This window comes from Microcebus murinus, chromosome 9 (assembly GCF_040939455.1).
Source record: "Microcebus murinus isolate Inina chromosome 9, M.murinus_Inina_mat1.0, whole genome shotgun sequence".
In the NCBI taxonomy this organism is placed as follows: domain Eukaryota; kingdom Metazoa; phylum Chordata; class Mammalia; order Primates; family Cheirogaleidae; genus Microcebus; species Microcebus murinus.
In genome coordinates this window covers 54,133,532-54,151,864 of record NC_134112.1, presented here as the reverse complement: position 1 = coordinate 54,151,864, position 18,333 = coordinate 54,133,532, and the positions used below count along the sequence as shown (strand labels likewise).

The 18,333-nt window shown below is 31.9% G+C and overlaps 1 protein-coding gene across 3 annotated transcripts in view; it reads right to left on the bottom strand.

Moving 5' to 3' along the window:
* Window positions 1–18,333, bottom strand: part of SEMA3E (semaphorin 3E) — a 251,564-nt gene that overhangs the window by 36,217 nt on the left and 197,014 nt on the right. For all 3 annotated transcript variants that reach the window (XM_076006471.1, XM_012779517.3, XM_076006472.1), the window contains 5 exons: window positions 17,690–17,783; window positions 7,846–7,965; window positions 6,603–6,745; window positions 5,599–5,713; window positions 5,125–5,194 (listed from right to left, as the gene is read on the bottom strand). In XM_076006471.1, coding sequence (XP_075862586.1) covers window positions 5,125–5,194; window positions 5,599–5,713; window positions 6,603–6,745; window positions 7,846–7,965; window positions 17,690–17,783 — 542 coding nt within the window. The remainder of the gene's footprint in view (window positions 1–5,124; window positions 5,195–5,598; window positions 5,714–6,602; window positions 6,746–7,845; window positions 7,966–17,689; window positions 17,784–18,333) is intronic.

The window sequence follows — 18,333 nt, the reverse complement described above, 5'->3', positions numbered from 1 at the left end:
TATTGTTCCATCTTCAGTGTAAATAGTGTTCTCTTAATCACTATTCTGCTAATGTTGCTACAAATTCTATTTATATTTTATAAAATATCTGAGTGTATATAATTTGAAGAACAATTTAAAGTCTCATAAAAATTTAGGAATTTGTTGCATTTTTAGCTTGGATTTAGGTAGACATTAAAACACTTATATTTTTTCCTCTAGTTCACAGAAAATTATAGTGGAAAGATTATTAGACTAGATATATTAATCTTGAGATAATTAAATTATATAACTCAGATCTCTCATTTCCAGAACTAGCAGCAATTGAAATTTTCTTGGTAAAAATTTCTACTTGGTTGAGAGAACACAGGAAAGCGAAAAAACAAAAACAAAATTTCAACCTGGAGAAGATAAGGTAACTACAGAAAGTTTTAGTAGAAACATTTGTAATCAGATTCTCCAAAACACATTCATTTAAAAAAAATCTGGCCATGTTTCTTTATTTAGCATGATATGACTTATTATCCCAGTCTCCATATTATAATAATCAAAATGTTTGTGAAAGTGCTTTACAAAATGTAAAGTTCTATATAAATATGAAATTTCCTATACCCTGAGACACCTGTAAAACAGCAGTTATATTACTGTCCTAGGACATCAATTCACACATTTTATAACACACCTTGAAGCAATTGGAAATGCCTTGCATACTGAAAAAATCTGCAACTAAAGTGGCAGTAAACCTTTGATCACCACTCTACAAAAATCAACCTTTATGTCAGGTAACAGCTGGGAAGTTTTTTCTTAGATATTTCTATAAACTGAACAGTTGAAATTATGGAAGAAAATCATGTCTTTGATTTCTAAGAAAGCTCCATTATGCTATCATTTTGGAAAGTAGCTTATGCAATGTTCATACTGACCCACAGAAAAATAATACTGATTATCTCAAAACTGTATCATATAAAGCCATTGAATGCTCATGCAATGTATAAATTACTGACATAAGGGAGATAACAAGAAAAAATTAAGGAAAGGGATGAGGAACCTTTTCATGTTGGAAGGCTGCATTCACTTAGCTGTAATCAAATAAGGCTGTATTCAAGAACTTCAATTAGATATACTTAAAATGTACATTTTATTTTGTAAAAATCTAACTACTATGTACTTAACAATTTCAAAAAATGTAAACTAATTTTAAAGGTTAACCTTTCAATGACTTTGTTGTGTCTGCTTTTTGTTGGAAAGCATTTGAATCTTTGGTTGCAGCATGGAGATCTGTAGTTCCAGTTGATCCTCTACATGGAAATATGAGTTATTTGTGACCTCAAGGGCCTCTTGATTTGGGTTTGGTAGGAAAATGTAGATTTGCAGCAATAAGTGGTTGAAAAGCAAGAAAGCATTTTTTGGGCATGTTGCTGTTGGCATGGGATTTCTGCATTTTTTCATATTTCAATTGGCTATTTCGTAACATCAAACAATGACTCCAAACTGTCATCTACTCTGAGAGCTCAATCCATTCCATCTGTAGTTCTTTAGGTGCCTTGGTAATATCAACTAGGTGATGCTGAAATGCTAATTTGAGGGTGATGTCATGATTCTCAAAGTCAGCGAAACTCTCATTGTATTTTCCAATTAATAGGTTTGTAACAGCTGCGTATTCTTCAAATGATTAGCATATATCATCCTGCTCATCATGACCTTTGCTAACTAGGGAAAACGTTCATCTGAAATTTCCTTTTGAAGAAGTGTTTTGAAAAAAGATAGCTTTTTTTGAAATGCTTGAATTTGTTGCCACGTATCATATCTAGACTTAGCTTTACCTTGCAAAGAAATATTCAAGTCGTTTTGACATAATATCACACAGAAATTATGTATTTCTACAGAAATATTCTTTCAATAATTCACATTGCTGATCCGATTCTGAATAAAATTTATCTGTTCTCACAGAGATAAAATTTTGGCTGGCACCTGTCCTTGCAACACTGAATATCTCATCCTTCAACTTTAGCATGTTATGAAACCGACAATGTCATGTTACATTTGCATGAATATAGTTAACAATACTTATAACTTGTTGCAAAGTGTCACTTAAAATAGTAGGTTTAGCACAGAGATTTTGCTGATACAAGATACGATGAACAGAAATGACAGCATCTGAATCTGTTAATACTTCTTAAATCTGTGCCATAAACCCTTCATGTTTTCTCATCATGGAAGGTGTACTGTCTGTAATTAAATTTACCAAATTCAGTCCAACATTTATCTTGAAAGTTGTTAAAAATATGTATTCCTATATATTTCCTGTGTACTGTTCACAAGAGTGCCCAAAGTGAATAACTCTTCGTAGCAGAGAAAATCTTGTTATGACTCAAATGAACTATAAAAACTGTACTGAGTCAGTAGTATCAGTTGATTATCCAAAGCAATTGAATAATATATATTTTCCTTTTGAAGTATTGCATGAAATTGTTCTGCTAAGTTGAAGGCTAACTCATGCTGCCGATCAGCTATGGTTCTCCTTGAAAGAGGCAGTTTGTTTGTACTTTGAAACGTTTTTGGGGACTAAGCATCCTACAACTTTGACAATGCATTCTTTCACAATTGCTACATCACTGAATAGATTGTTCCCTTTTTTTCCCCAAGTACAGAGGTTGCTTCAGTGGCATTATTTCCTAGTCTCATTACTGCTTGAAAGAATTGTCTTTGCTTTTGCTTTTCATCTTTTAATTTCTGTGATACAACATTTTGTATCTCTCCCTCTAATTTAAAATATCTGTGGTCCTTGAGTGTTACAATGTTCATGAGCATTGAATTTCTTTGGTGTTGATGTTGCAGTATCACAAAGCAAGCAAATCATCTTATCTTTAGCAGAAACAAGGTACTGTGTTTCCCACAAAATAAGACAGGGTCTTATATTTATTTTTCCTCAAGATGACACCCTAGGGCTTATTTTCAGGGGATGTGTTTTTTTTTTTTTTTAAGTACGATACAACAATCTACATTTATTCAAATATAGTTAGGTCATCTTTTTCTGGAACATCATCATGACTCTCCAAACCCCGAATTCTGTCCTGAATTTCTTGCAACTCTATTTCCTTTTAGAACCATTGGCCCCAATCTCTCATGTCAAGAGAGCTCTCATGGGGCAGATGAGAAGGACTGCTCATTGTTTTTACCACTCCTCGAAGAAATGCATGGGTTGTGCAGATATGCTATGTAGCCACCCCCATCGCTAGGTCTTATTTTCGGGGTGGGGCTCTTATCGGCGCAAATGCTTAGAAATCCTGCTAGGGCTTATTTTATGGGTAGGTCTTATTTTTGGGGAAACACAGTAATATTGCAATTACCAAACCTCATTAAAAAGTATTTTCTTCCTTCAGCTTTCTCTTGGTCGTCTTTGACATGATGGCCTATTGAGCAGACAGAATTAAAAAATACTGTCTAGCTGTGCAACTATTCAAATTCCACTTCAGACAGAAACACAGGGCACTGTTGTCAAAAGCTGATAACAGACTGGCATACTCACTCCTATAAACTTTCAGCGACCAGCCTTCTGTGATAGTGGTGCCAGTAAAGCAGGGGAAATTGGAACTAAATCATGAGTGTAGCCACGGTCAATTTAGCCCTTATGGCTTGCTAATGTTCTAATAGTGCCCGTCAATCTGGGAGGATTATTTCATTGAAACTTATTTTGTTCTTTGGTATTTTAAATATGTTCATTTTACAAATAAAAATATAAAAGATGAACAAAAGCATATTAATAAAAATGATTTGTTTTGTCAAATGTGGATTCATTCAAAAGACTACATTAAAGGACCTAGCAGGTCACATGTGGACTTACAGCTGCAGGTTCCCCAACCCTGGTTAAGGACTTTCCATGGATTGGGATAACTACCAATTTTCACTAACTATTTTTATTTGCATCAATAAATAATTGATATGAAAAATTATTTCAATGTTTCTCTATTGAAGAAAAGATCTCTTTATGATAGTAGGTTACTTGTCCAAAAACATTTATTATTTTGTTCAAAGCGTACATTAGAAATCACAGGCTGAAAAAGCTAAACAAAACCTGTGTAAAAGGGCCCTAAGTAAGCACAGTATGCATGATTATGTAACAGTTTATGGCCTACAATGCAAAAGAGGAACTTGGTGATATCGTTCTGTCCCTCTCAAGAGAATTGAGGTATATTCTTCTTTTTTACCCCATTTTACCCCCCCACTCTGTTTTATTTGAAAAGATACTGAGGAAATTATCAATATAAAATTTCAACTCAAACTGATTCTAATATTTTTTTTTATCCATGCATTAGTACACATGAAATGTTCATTTTTAAAGTACTCTAATATGGGTATAAAATACAAAAACACAAAAAGGAAAACAACAGATTATAATTCTTAAACTTGAGCAGCAAATTTAAAAGATGGAGAGCAAATCACAAACATGAGTTCACTACAAGTGAACACAAGATTGGGACAACCAGAATAAAGGAGTGAGAAAATACTTTGTGATTCAGGAATCAAGAAATATTTCTTGGACATGGCTATTAACAAGTATTGGAGAGATATAAATCACTGTTATAAAAGTCATTTCAAGCAAAATAAGTGAATAAATAAAAATACATTAATAGTAATGGGAACTAGCAAAGCAGACACTACCTGGGATCTCTTAAGGTATTATCTTGTTACAAGCAGAGCATTAGAGAACTCAGAGGAAAAATTTCCAAAGGTGAGTCGGTAATAGTGGATTGAGAGCCTTGAAAACCTGGCTTGGAAAATTCTATCCAATGAATAAAATGATTATCCTAGATTATAGACGAAATACACCATCTTACAAAATATGAGAAAAAAATCATTCTATTGTAGATTAGTAAGGGAAGAGATTGGGCTACTGAGCACAGGAGAATGTTGGGGTACTATGAACTAAAAGAAGGAAAAATCTAGATTTGAGATTGTAGCTTTGAAAAAGAGAGTACAATTGCAAACATAGGAGAATGAAGATAAATTGGCTACTTAGAAAGCACCGAAAATGAGAATAGCAAGCAGGTCAATAGTATTTCAAGTTATATACACTATAAAGGGGTAGTCCAGTGAGACATCTTTTGTTTTATATAATTTTTATTGACTATATAAATATCTCACCTGGTCATGTTAAAGAGTCCAAATATCACTGGGTTCTTATGATCTCTGGTATGTAGCAAAAAGACATCCTCTGAAAAATTAAAGACAGTTCCATCACTTAGTATTTTTAGCCCTCTTTCCATACAAAGAAAACATATTCATTTAAAATAGTTTAGAACCCAATATAGATTTTAAGTTACACATTTCCATATAAAAATCATACAACCATAACCAAATCATAACAGAGTGAATCATTTGACTGTTTTGAGTAGTTTTGAGCTGAGTCACTTACACTAAGCTATGAGTCTTTTTGTTTCTGCAACTTTTTTTGCCCACACTACATCAGCCTGGCCAAAATGACAAGGACATAAACTGGCTGGCTGTTCAAAAGAGGCCAAATACACAGAAAATAAATTTTCCACGTGTGCTAGAGAGAGAGTTATAGAGAAGAATACGCATCAAAGAATAAAATTTAATTCACCTAATAACATTTACCTAATTCATCAAAATACGTATCAATTCCATTCATTCCTGGTACTGAGCAAACCAGTCTGGCTTTTAGGAAAGTGCTCCACTTATTCACCAGTATTCTCTGCCCTCCTGCGTCATTCTGTGAAAAACAAAAAGCAGGTCAATGGGTACTTACAAAGAACTTTCATCACCAACAAGTTTTATATTATGCCAAGAATTATGGCTTTTCAATTAAACTAGGAAAATTTAGCATAATCTTCAAGTAGTACCATAGATACAGTGCCTACACACACATACACACACATATATACATATATTGGTTTGCACATTGTCTCATTTCAATGTACATTCACTCTGGTACATCAAATATATTTTCCATGTATTAAACAATATTAACAGAGTAATAACCTCTCTCTAAATAAAGCAGTGTGTTTTATGACACAATAATCTTGATTATTTTATTTGCTAAAATATCTACCTGTGTCAAGGATATGAACGTATCCATTTTTTTCTTCAATAAGGAAAGCTTGAAATACACAATATACTTATATATATATACACATGTACTTTACACACACATATATACATATATGTGAATATATATAAATATTTCCTTTAATTCTTAAGTATTTTCTTAAATGCCAAAAATAGTTTACATTTGTATTAACATTCTCTCAATATATGTTGCTATTTCAATTGGTTTTGAATTTTCCCATGCAAACTGAATATTCAATGAACTATAGATGTTTTAATTTATAATTTTAAAAATAAAGCTCAAACTTCACTGTGGGAAAAAGTCTAATTATAGGTTATTTCTTTTCAGTATGTTTCTAAAAATCATACAAAATACAAGGCTCTTTCAATATATAACTTTCACTGGGTATGAACTATAAAGTTTAATATAGCAAATACCATTTTTAGGCAGCCTACAGAATACTAAAAAGTATTTTGAAGTAGAATCCTATAAAATTAACCAAGGGTTGACCATAAATTGTGAGATAAGCAAGCTTAGTGAGAGAAGTCCTCACCACACAGAGTCGCCCCACTCTGGTGTAAACTGTGTGAGCATTGTTTTCTGCTTCCAAGGCCTTCTCCGTAAAAAAGAAATACACTTTGTTGTCATCTCGGTCTTCATTATCAGGAATCATATATGAACCTACAAACTTTGGTTCTAATAGAAGTAAAAAATAGAACAAAAAGTGAAAAAGATACTATAATAAATGATACCAAGATATTGTAATAAATTATATATAACCTGAATGCTTAAGTTTAACTCTCATCCTTTTGAGAAGAAAACATCTTCCTAGAAATTGTTTACCAATCAAATCCATGTAGATATCTCCATTTTATTTGCAAATCAACAGATGTTTTAGAAATACTAAAGGAATATTTAATTGGAAAATAAGCGTCATTGAAGGACAATTTTGAACAACATACATGGTGAGCTTAAAATGCATTCAATGAAGAACAAATTGGAGGAACCATGAAGATAATCTCCACAAATTTCCTCCCATTATACATAAAGAGTGAATGTAAACATAAGTAAAATATTAAAGTAGAAAGTATATCATTACTTAATTCATAAATTATCTACCATTTTAGCACATGGAAGATCACTTTAGCTTTAATGTAGAAAACCTTAAGTTTTTGAGTTCATAGTCTAAGGGATTTGAGTCAGTGACTTTTGATGATATGGTATGCAAAATCTTTTCATGATAACATGCTACCAATAATGATTATGCATTTTAAAGCTTAATAAAAATTTGGAAAGTGATAAAAATGTTCACCAAAAAATGTCTTAGTCGCTAGATTTACCACTGTGCCAAAAAGTACAGTATAAAGAATTCTGTATCAATTCTAGTGACTTTCCCAGTGTTCTATTTGTCTCTAAAGTGCGATGCGATCCTATTAAAACAAAGTAAAGCAAGTAATTCGTCAAAAATTATACCAATTGATAAGAATGACAAGACATCTTATTGGATGATAGGTTTTTCACTTTTCATACAGTTGCTTTGTTTTCTTCATATAAATCTTGATTTCTAAGCATTGCTATAAAGGTAAATTGGTTTTCTAATCAAGCCAGTTCATAATAGAAAATGATATACACATATCATGTATAACATTTTAATTCAAGAATATTGCTAATAAAACCTCCCGAAATTTGTAAACATTATAAATTATATTTATGTTGTTATCAAAATGGTGAAATTTCCCCAAAGTTCTAGAGTTGATTTCAATTCTATTCATATACTCTTTCCCCTTCAACCTTACCTTTCAACAGGCGTTCATCGTCGTGCTCAGTGCGAATGTGGGCCAGCCGCCCCAGGCTCCGGAAGATTGCAGCGTCTCTGCCCCAGTAGTCACTGTAGAGCCCAGCAAACAATTCACTACCTACATGGAAGCATCAGTTCAATATAAGTCAGTATTTTTTTCTATATCTAAAGAAAAGATATAAACCACAATTATATCAAACATTCAGATCTATTACGTATACATATAATATGTACTTTATGACATTAATACTATTGTTAAGAGCACACACAGGTGGTGCAGTCAGACTGCCGGGCTTTGAATCTGGACTCTGTCACTTACTAGCTGGACAAGTTACTAACCTCCCTGTGCCTCACTTTTCCCATTTACAAATGAGAAAAGGAATAGCACTCAATAGGATAGTGAAGTGTAAAGCGCTTGGAAGAGTTGGTGGGGAATAGTAAGAGCTATATGTGTTTTTGGTAAATACTTAGTTTCATCTTATTTACTAAACTTCTTTTAACCTTTATATCAGGGCTTTATTATTACAGATATTATATGTGATTCAGCTAATTCAAATCTTTCTTACAACAAGAAATTATTATCATTAATGATTTTGGTGTGGGAACCACAAAGTTGTATATAGCCCAATCAGTTGCTATTTAATTCATAAATTTGTGGCTCAGTCTGATAGGAAGCATAGAAAAAGAGCTCAAAATTTAATCGGGTTGTCAACAGAAAGACTGAATGTAGTTAGCTGCAACATGTGGTGCAAGTCAAAGAGTTAAAAATCAGACCAAGGAATTACACAAACGTATGCAGAATCTCAAGAAATGACAATGTGTCTTTGGAGCCAGAAAGATGTTAAAATCATTTAAGAGAACAGAAAAAAATTTTTTTTAAACAAATGGAAAATATAAGGGTGTAACTTGAACCCCAGAAAAATCAATACCTCTCAAGCATAGGAACTTGAAATCTTTCTTTCCTGAAAAATGGCAAGAGGTAAGAAATGTACCCCTCAGTATACCAGGACAGCCATGAGCTGTGCAGGTGTTCTGTCCCAGGCAAAATTTTCCAGCCAAAAACCAGATGATAACAGTATATTGCTGGAAATAGCTACCTCAATTTAGAGTGACAAAATTATGTTTTTAATGAGTGACATATAGCTCTGGTGTGGCTTAAAAATAAATAGATGATGAAATATTACATAGAATATTAATACTTTTCTGTTAGACTTGGAATGTGCACACATGTATACACATGATTTTTAAAGTGCCCTATTAAAGTTTAAGAGAACACAAATTGATTATATTTCCAATTTAACATATCTAATTATAGAATCAATTTTAGAATTAGGATTATTAAAGTTACAGGTACAAAAATTTGACCAAATATATAATCAGAATTTTAAAGAATTTGAGTTTGTTATTTATAGATTTTATTTATTAGGTTATTAAAATTCTTTCAAAATTTATGAAGGCTTATTTTCTTAAGGTGTAAAGCCTTTAAACCTTTAAAAACCTTAAGTAGATTAAATTTATACAATTTAACATTGAGAAATTGATAACTGAAATACATATAGGACAATTTGTAAGGAAACTTATTCTAGGTCTGGTATAACAAAAGCAATCATCTTTACTTTTTAAAATTTAATAATCAGTTAACTTTTGTTATACCAGACCTAGAATAATAAGATATAAATTGAATTCAAAGTTTAAAGAAAAACTTTTAGAAGTATTACTATCAGCTTTTTCTCATTTTTAAAAGATAAGCAATGCAAAATAGTTCTATTCATAAAACCTGTTAAGGATGCTTAAAAACATATAATAATAGGATAGAAATAAATACAATCCAGGTATCCACAGAGGAATTTACTTTTAAACTATATATATGAGAGAGAGGGAAAAGCAACTGTGGCAGGATGTTAATTGGTTAATCAACGTAAATGGTACACAGGTGTTAATTTTACTCTTCTTTATATTTGAAAATTTTCAAGATGACAAAATCTTTAAGAGAGACTTTTTTTAGTTCATCCCATATATTCAGAGGTGTGATAAGGAAAATAACTGGGGAAAAAAACAAGGATGCTTTAAATCTGAAGTTAAGAACATTAATAATTTGGTAGAGAAAAGTTTTAACCCCTTAGGCACTTCATGTTCTTTGGTAATTCAAGAGAAAGGAGCAATCTAACTTATAGCTAAGTCAATTAGTGCTGTCTTCACTAGAAATTTCATATCTAAATATGGAGAAAGAGCATTTTGAGACAAAATACATGCAGTGGTTGGAGATGTGAACTGTTACTGAAATTTAGTCTGCACTACTTGAACAGAGATACAGCCAGTCATTAAAAGTACTTGAGAATCATCAACTGTATGGCATAAATGATCAAGTTGATTGATCATTAAAAAAGTATTGACTAACACAAGTGAAGATTGTTTTGAAATATTTTTGCTTTTAATTATTGTTGAATTGTTTCCTACATCAAATATACAAGCCATATTGTAAACATAACTTTTTTTTTTTTAACTTGGGCTGGGATGAAGCTTTAATGCATAATAGGTTTAAATACTAGATTTCTTAATCATGACATTTTTCTATTAAGTTAATATTTTCATTTCTTAAAATATTTTAGAAATTTTATAACTGAAAATATTATGGGAATCTAATCTAGCATATAATATTTATTAGTACATATCAATTGTACTGCATTTATCATAATTTGGAATATTGTTTTAAAGTGATTTTATCATTGTTGTAAAATTAACAAAGCAGTACCCCTTGGAGCCACTAGATGGCAATGCTATGATACCAATTAATACCACATCCAGGGCAGGTTATCTGTACAAAAGAAATAATATATTTCCGATTTTACCCAATTTCCCATTTTGTGTTCAGATAAAAAAAATAGCTTCTGAACAATTCAAATAACACATTATGAAGTGTATGACTTAAACTTCAAAGAGGCTAGAAAGATGCTAAAAAAACCATAAGCTATGTAAATGGAATCAAATGTATTTGTGTTGAAAACATTGGCTTTTTATCAGAAGGGAAAGATTCTCATTTTGTATCCTATTATCAAAGTAAAGAAGAAAAAATTCATAGTAATTGATAATTATGTTTGACAAAATACTTTTCTAAGAAAAATAGGAAAAAACAGTAATGAAAAACAATAAATTAGAATAAAGCTTTAGATACAAATATTACCTAATGGTACTTAAATAATCAAAAATACTCAGCATCATTATAATTAGTGGTATTATTTATAGTAATATATAGTTTCTAATTGAAAATATACTTTAAAATTATAACTACTTAGTATCAGAGAATTTGTGAATCAATATTTTGGTGTCTCATACAGTGTAAAAGTAACATTTGCATAAATCACATTTTCATGGTTTAAAAAGAAAACATTTCATATAAAGAATAAAATATGTTTTAGGGCTTCAATGTCAAGTGCAGAACTACCCAAAGATTTATTTTTCTATTTGTATGAAGACATATTTAATAAAGGTGTTACCGTAACCATAAATTTAACTGGTATCTAATCTATTTTTATATTCTGAATACAAATAACCAACTAATTGTTATATATTTATTGTTACAGCACTAACATTGATAAGTGATATTATGTTAATTTTAGATGGTCAAATATGGTTATAGTTAAAAAGCACAACACATTTTCAAGGCGTTTTGACAGGTGAGTGTAACTTCTTGTCATGCTCAACAAGAGTCTCTATGTCCAGAAAAAAAGAATAGTAGAAATAATTCTGCTGTGAAAATCTGCCACAGTCCCTAGCTCAAACTGTCCTTTGACTGTGGTAAAACCATTCAACATCTCATGGTCTCATTTATCTGTAGAATCAAAGGGAATTCCAGGTGATTTTTTGAACCTGCCAAACTTATGTGTTTTCTCTACTGCTCTTTTGCCTATAATTCCACGTCTCCCTTTACATGTCACTTCCTATTTATCTGGCTATTGCCCACTTTATCAATGAAGCCTTCCCTGACCAAACTTGTGTTAGTTTAATGGTTTCTAGTACCACCATAGCCTCCACATCTATTTCTATCATATTGCTCATCCTACAATATTTTAATTGACTCCTTAGGTGTTTGCAATTATGACTTACTAATGTCACTATTGTGATTAAAAAACTATGTCTACACTAAACTGTTTATAAGAAAGAAAATAAGATAATCATTTAACGCTTGGCAATATACAAAAACAAATTCTTTGTAATTTTAAGTTTAAATGTGTAATTAAAATACTTTTCTATATAACTTTTTTACAACACAAACTCTAATTGAGATTTTAATTAAGCATATTGCATTGTCTTAATATTTTATGGAACTTACCAAGAGTTTTGTTCATGTACCGTATGAGTTTTTACCATGTTGGACCTGTCACTTTTAATATCTAGTAAGAAAAAATGTCACAGTAGTTTTTCATGACCACTTTATCCTTTCAAGTTTTACTCAAGCATTTTTCCTGTTTATGTTGTAAATGTATGTTTTACAAATCTAAATAATGTGAAACACATTTGCTCCATGGACCAGCATATGTCTAAAGTCTTTTAATCACGATAGTGTTCTTTGGGTTGAAACTATTGGGGATAAATTCTAGGGAAAAAAATAGAGTTCCTGTGTTAATTAATAAAAATTAATACATAAGGTCCTTATAGAACAAAAATTCAAAGATCTCTTCTTATAAGTTCTTAATAGCTTTATTTTCTTTTGATATTTTCTCCCTGAAGCAGTTTTGAAAAACCGGAATCTCTTATCCTAAATGTTCTATTGCATTTCATAGCTCATCTTAAACACCTGAAATGAGCTTTAGATATTTTTAGCTGCTTTACTTTATAACGTAATTTTATAATTTTGTTAGCAAGTTATTCTACTTTGGATGGACTATTTTGCAGCATGACTATTCTAGACATGCATAGCTAGAAAAGAAAATTGAACTTAGGATGAGAACTATCCATATATTCCAACATCTTAGTTTACATCACATTCTGCTTAGGATGCTGAAAGAAACCAGGAAAAACAAGTGACTTTCTTAGGTATTTAGTTGTTGTTTGGACTTTCGGTTTGTTTTTGTTTTGCCAGATAATTAGCATTTGTTACCAATGTTAAGAAGGTGGTTTTTGAGATAAGGAGAAAGAAAAATGTTTTGAATTTGTTTATTTGTATTTGTCAGCACTTGTGGCTGTACTCAGAGTGTTCTTGGTGGCAAACTGCGACGTTGATATCATCATAGTTAAACCAGATTCTTAAAGGAGAGAATATAAGTGGAGAATTAAAGAGTAGGAATTTTTTACTCTATCTTTTTTTTTTTTTTTTTTCATTGTGAAGAAACCATAAGCAAAGAGCATTCAAAGAGTTCTCTAGAGACTAGCAGTCATGGCCAGACGCCGCAGAGAGCATGTGGATAATGGGCGTTTGGCCAAGTGTAAGAGAGCAGCAATCTTGGATAAGAAATTATAGATATTCTTTAGGGACTGGAACATGGTTAAGGGAATAACTTGAAGTCTAGGTTTCTATACAGTTGGGGTGAATTCACAAATCAGCACTTTCACTTGTTACATGTGCAGAAGTTACAATTACAAAGACACATATTCTACCTTTTATTTAGACTTTTTCATTTACTTTTCTAATCTTAATGCCTGTTATATTCCCTGAATATAAATATAATTAAAAAGAAACATTTATTTAAAATGCCGTTATTAAGAACGTGAAATAATCACAAATTTTCCCTGTGTATATTTCAACTCTCATTCAATCAACGCTGACCTTTAATTTATAGAATTTATAATGAGGATATATATTCACAAAGGTCTTATTTTTATGAAAGGCACTTCAGAAAGATTTTGGTGGCTGTAAACTTCGTAGTTTTGTTTGCTGAAAAAAAAGTAAGAGGACAAAAGTGTAGAAAGAAAATTTCATTGACTGTAAAATATCTTATTAGTGGTTATTTGGTGACACATAATTTAGTAAGTCTTTAATTTCAAAAATATCCCTAAATATATGACAACAAATATATCCCTAAATATATCCCAACTTTGAAAGTTAACACTTTCAAAGCAAAGTGTCAAAGGGTACATTACAAATCAGTGATTTTCCCCTAGGTACTAGCAACGTGCATCTTGGCATACCTTAGGCATTTCAGGCATGGTAGAATTAAATTATACCTGGAACTGGTAACACAACTATAGGTCAGAATAAAGTGCAAAAAAAAAAAAAAAATGGCAAAAGGATTGAAAGAAGAAAGTATAAGGGATCCTAAAGTTACTGAAGGTATTATCAATTGAATGAGAATATTACAATGTTACATCAAACATAACGAGACAACTAAAATATTTTCTTTCTGGCCAAAATGACATATGACATAAAATATTCCCTGAATTTTTATTTGGTCTGTCACTAAGCTTAATAATTTAGTGGCAAAGTAAGCACTATGTATCTTCAGATGATTTGAAAGACAATAGGCAAGCTATGCAGCAATTCATTCTACTGAAAACTTCATTGTTTTGACAAGGTATTTTTAAAACCAGGTTGTAATGCCTTATATTCTTCAGACAGTTACTTAACCATTTATTATTTATTTTATTTTAAGAGGGTTTGCTTTGTCACCCAGGCTAGAGTGCTGCATGGCATCATCATAGCTCACTGCAGCTTCAAACTCCTGCCTCAGCATCCCAAGTAGCTGGGACTACAGGGTCACACCACCATGCTCAGCTAATTTTTCTATCTTTTGTAGAGATAGGGTCCTACTATGTTGCTCAGGCTGGTCTTGAACTCCTGGCCTCAAGTGATCCTTCTGCCTAGGCCTCCCAATGTGCTAGGATTACAAGTGTGAGCCACTGTGCCCCACCGCTTATACTACTTTAAATACCGTATTAGTAATCACACTGGGGGGAAACTTGGCTAAACATGCAGAAATATTTCACTTCAGGCATGAACTTGTGTGCCACCAAGATAAATTATGTTACTACAATGTAGCAGTTCAGAATAAACCTAAGGTACTTTGGGATGAAAGTGAGTGGATATGATTTCATTTTTATTGGTTTCTGAACATACAGAACAAGCTCAATAAGGAGTTGTTTTACTCTTTAAATCCTTTTCCACATTAAATCATTATAAGTTATCAACTTTTTTTTTCTTTTTTTTTTTTTTTTTTCTTTTGAGACAGAGTCTCGCTTTGTTGCCCAGGCTAGAGTGAGTGCCGTGGCGTCAGCCTAGCTCACAGCAACCTCAAACTCCTGGGCTCAAGCAATCCTTCTGCCTCAGCCTCCCTGGTAGCTGGGACTACAGGCATTTGCCACCATGCCCGGCTAATTTTATATATATATATCAGTTGGCCAATTGATTTCTTTCTATTTATAGTAGAGACGGGGTCTCACTCTTGCTCAGGCTGGTTTTGAACTCCTGACCTTGAGCAATCCTCCCGCCTCGGCCTCCCAAGAGCTAGGATTACAGGCGTGAGCCACAGCGCCCGGCCTAAGTTATCAACTTTTTCTAAATCAGATTATAAAGTTAATAAAGTGCTTATTAACTTGTCTTTCACCTATCCAATAATCTTTAATATTCAATTTTTCAACAGTCTTTTACTACATGTTATCTTAAGTGAACTGAATTTAAGTTAACTTGAACTAAAATTGTATCTAAAGTTAGGAAATCATATAGGGAATTCTCTGATTTGCAAGTTCTGTTTTTTTCTTTGAGGCCTGTAGTTTTATGAGTATTGCTACCAACTTCAGTATTTTATCATTAAATCTGTCTTCATGTGAACAAGCATTAAACGTGTGTGACATGATTAACATGATTAACAAAGAAAGAGGAGCAATGGTCTAAAGATAGCCATCTTTTCCTGGAGTCTCGTCTTAGCCCATCAGCACAGAATATGTGTGGTCATAAAATAACACATTAATACATTCTTTCTGTGTCAGAATAAACTGCACCAAGCTTGCCAAATTCCAACTCAGGTAGCTCCATTTTTCCAGCCCACATTCCTGCTGCTATTTCAATTGGGTGAATTATTTTCACTTCCTCTCTTTTAAAGAGTTTCTGGCTCATATAGGTTATCAAGTTTCCATCCAGTGGCTGCTGCATTTCCACAGTGAGTGAATGATCTCTCCAAGGTACTCTGGGATGAAAGTGAGTGGATAAATGTGAAGAATTATATTTTTATTTCTCCTCTTTGGGGGATTATTCTATAACTTTTGTGTTTAGCTTGGAGGGCTCTTTTGATTTGATTTCTCTTCTGAATAAGCGAAACAGCCACCCAGATGGCAAGCACTTCACATTTCAGCGGAGTGTAATTTGATTTGGAAGTTCAATGAAACTCACTTGGAAATGTCTCTCCAGTAATATTCCCCCTCTTAAAAGTTTCAGTTTTAAATTCCTGGCTTCATGCATAAACAAGCTCCAGGGAAGAGCAGAGTACTGAAAGTCAGGGTGGCTACAGAAATTATTTCTAACCATTTAAATGAAATTTTAAAATTAATATCCCTAGGATTTCACTATAGAGGCTTTGTGCATTGTATAATTTTCACCTTCCAATTTTCTTTATATTCTTATGAAAAATAGTCTGAAATTTATTTTTTGTTTAAGAACCTCAATGAGTATTTCATTCAGTATTTATAGGAGGCCTATTCTGTTCAAGATAGGATATAGTAAAAGAAAAAAGTCTTTTTTCAGACATATTAAAATGTTAAACATATGAAGTTACCAAAATCACTAAAGACTTTAGGAAAAGATTGTATGAGTCTAACAAATGTATTAATTTTAATTTGGATTCTGTCAATTTCCTTGGAATTTCTAGCATTTATGGATCTGACATTCATCAAAAGTGTCATTCTTAGGGTTTTGATTTCTACTAACCTAAGTCAAGTCAACTCTTAAGCATAAAATATTTTAATCTTCAATTGGAAGTTTTAAGAGTTTAGAATATGAAGTCTCTATCTTATCTTTTCTCATTTTCTTCAAAGATGAGAAATATGCTCACATATCATATATAGTTCTAAACATTGTAAATGTATTAGAAACTTGCACATTTGTACTATACCTATATAGACCCTCTCAACACTGAGGAAATAGCATCATTCCTATTAGCACCTATGTTAGGTGTCAGGGATTGCTTTCTCCAATTTTATACTTAGGAACTCATCCATCTGTCTATACCATCACAGTGCTAGAATACTTTGACAAGTGTGCTGTTTTCAACCCCAAATAGTATAAAAGACAAAGACAAAGTACTTTGTTGTGTCTTTATGTGAGGTTCTTAGGTAACTCATACAATTACATTTAATCAAATTGAAATCTAGATCAGACATTGTCAATGTATTCTATTTCAATACATACATTTAGTGATAGTTTGAGCTAGTTAACCTCTATAATTTACATTCTAGATTAGCAAAAATTTAAATAAATTTGATAGTTTCAACTGAGATGCCTTTCTGCTAAATTCTGATAACAGAGAAAGGTACCAAAAATATGGAAATTTCCCTAAAGTTAAAAGAAATTCACATATTAAAATAGTTTAGTTTCTCTGGCAAAATTTTTCTAAAGTCTTCATATAATTGCATTTTGTAAGCAGTAAATAGCACCATGAAAAATTTCTTATCAGGTATTAAGTGACAATTTGTTTTTTCAGAATGAGACACATACTTCATAGCAGCTGCACTTGTTTTAGAGTCTAATTGTTAAAGTTAGCATGGTTTGAAATTGAATATCATTGCTTCCAGCACCAGTAAATAGATATGACAAGGCAGAGTATATAAAGAAATACTGAAAGAATGTAACTGAAGTTGAGAAATAGGTTTCAAAATCATTATGACTACCACCTGATGTCTGCGGCCACGATAATTACCAATTAAAGTGGAGATGAAGGAGGAGCTGGGGTCAAAAGGACATCTGCCCCTTCCTCTCTCAGATCTGTGTGATTCCAGGTGAAACAGAGGATCCTTAAAAGAAAACCAGAAAAGCTATTGTGAATGTGCCAACTTTAATAATTTTAATTGCTCAGATAAACATTTTAAACTGATTACTTACAAAGCACATATTCTCAAAAGGGCACCAGTAATATCAATTTATTTGGAAACAAACTTGGTTTTATAAATAATCATATGGGTTTTTCATATAGGTTCTCTCCCTCTCAAAAAGTATGTACATAATGAAATTAAAGAAATTAGCAGTTTTTATCATTTGATCAGAGAGTATTAGTTATTCTGAGAGGTGTCAGTTAAATATTCCAAAGGAATTGAAATTTGCTGGAAAAAGGTTACTAAAAAGTGATTCAATGATAAAACAGAATTGGGATTTGATTTCAGAAATGCCATTATTGATTTTTTTAATAGTTTGGAAAAGAATATTTACTTTCAATAATTTGGAATATTTTTTTCCAATCACTTTAATTTATCACATTATTTTTATAAACATCCAAGTTTGAATAATTTAGAGAATGATTAATTGCATAATCACTGCAATATCCATCCTGATGCTGCTCTTTCAAAA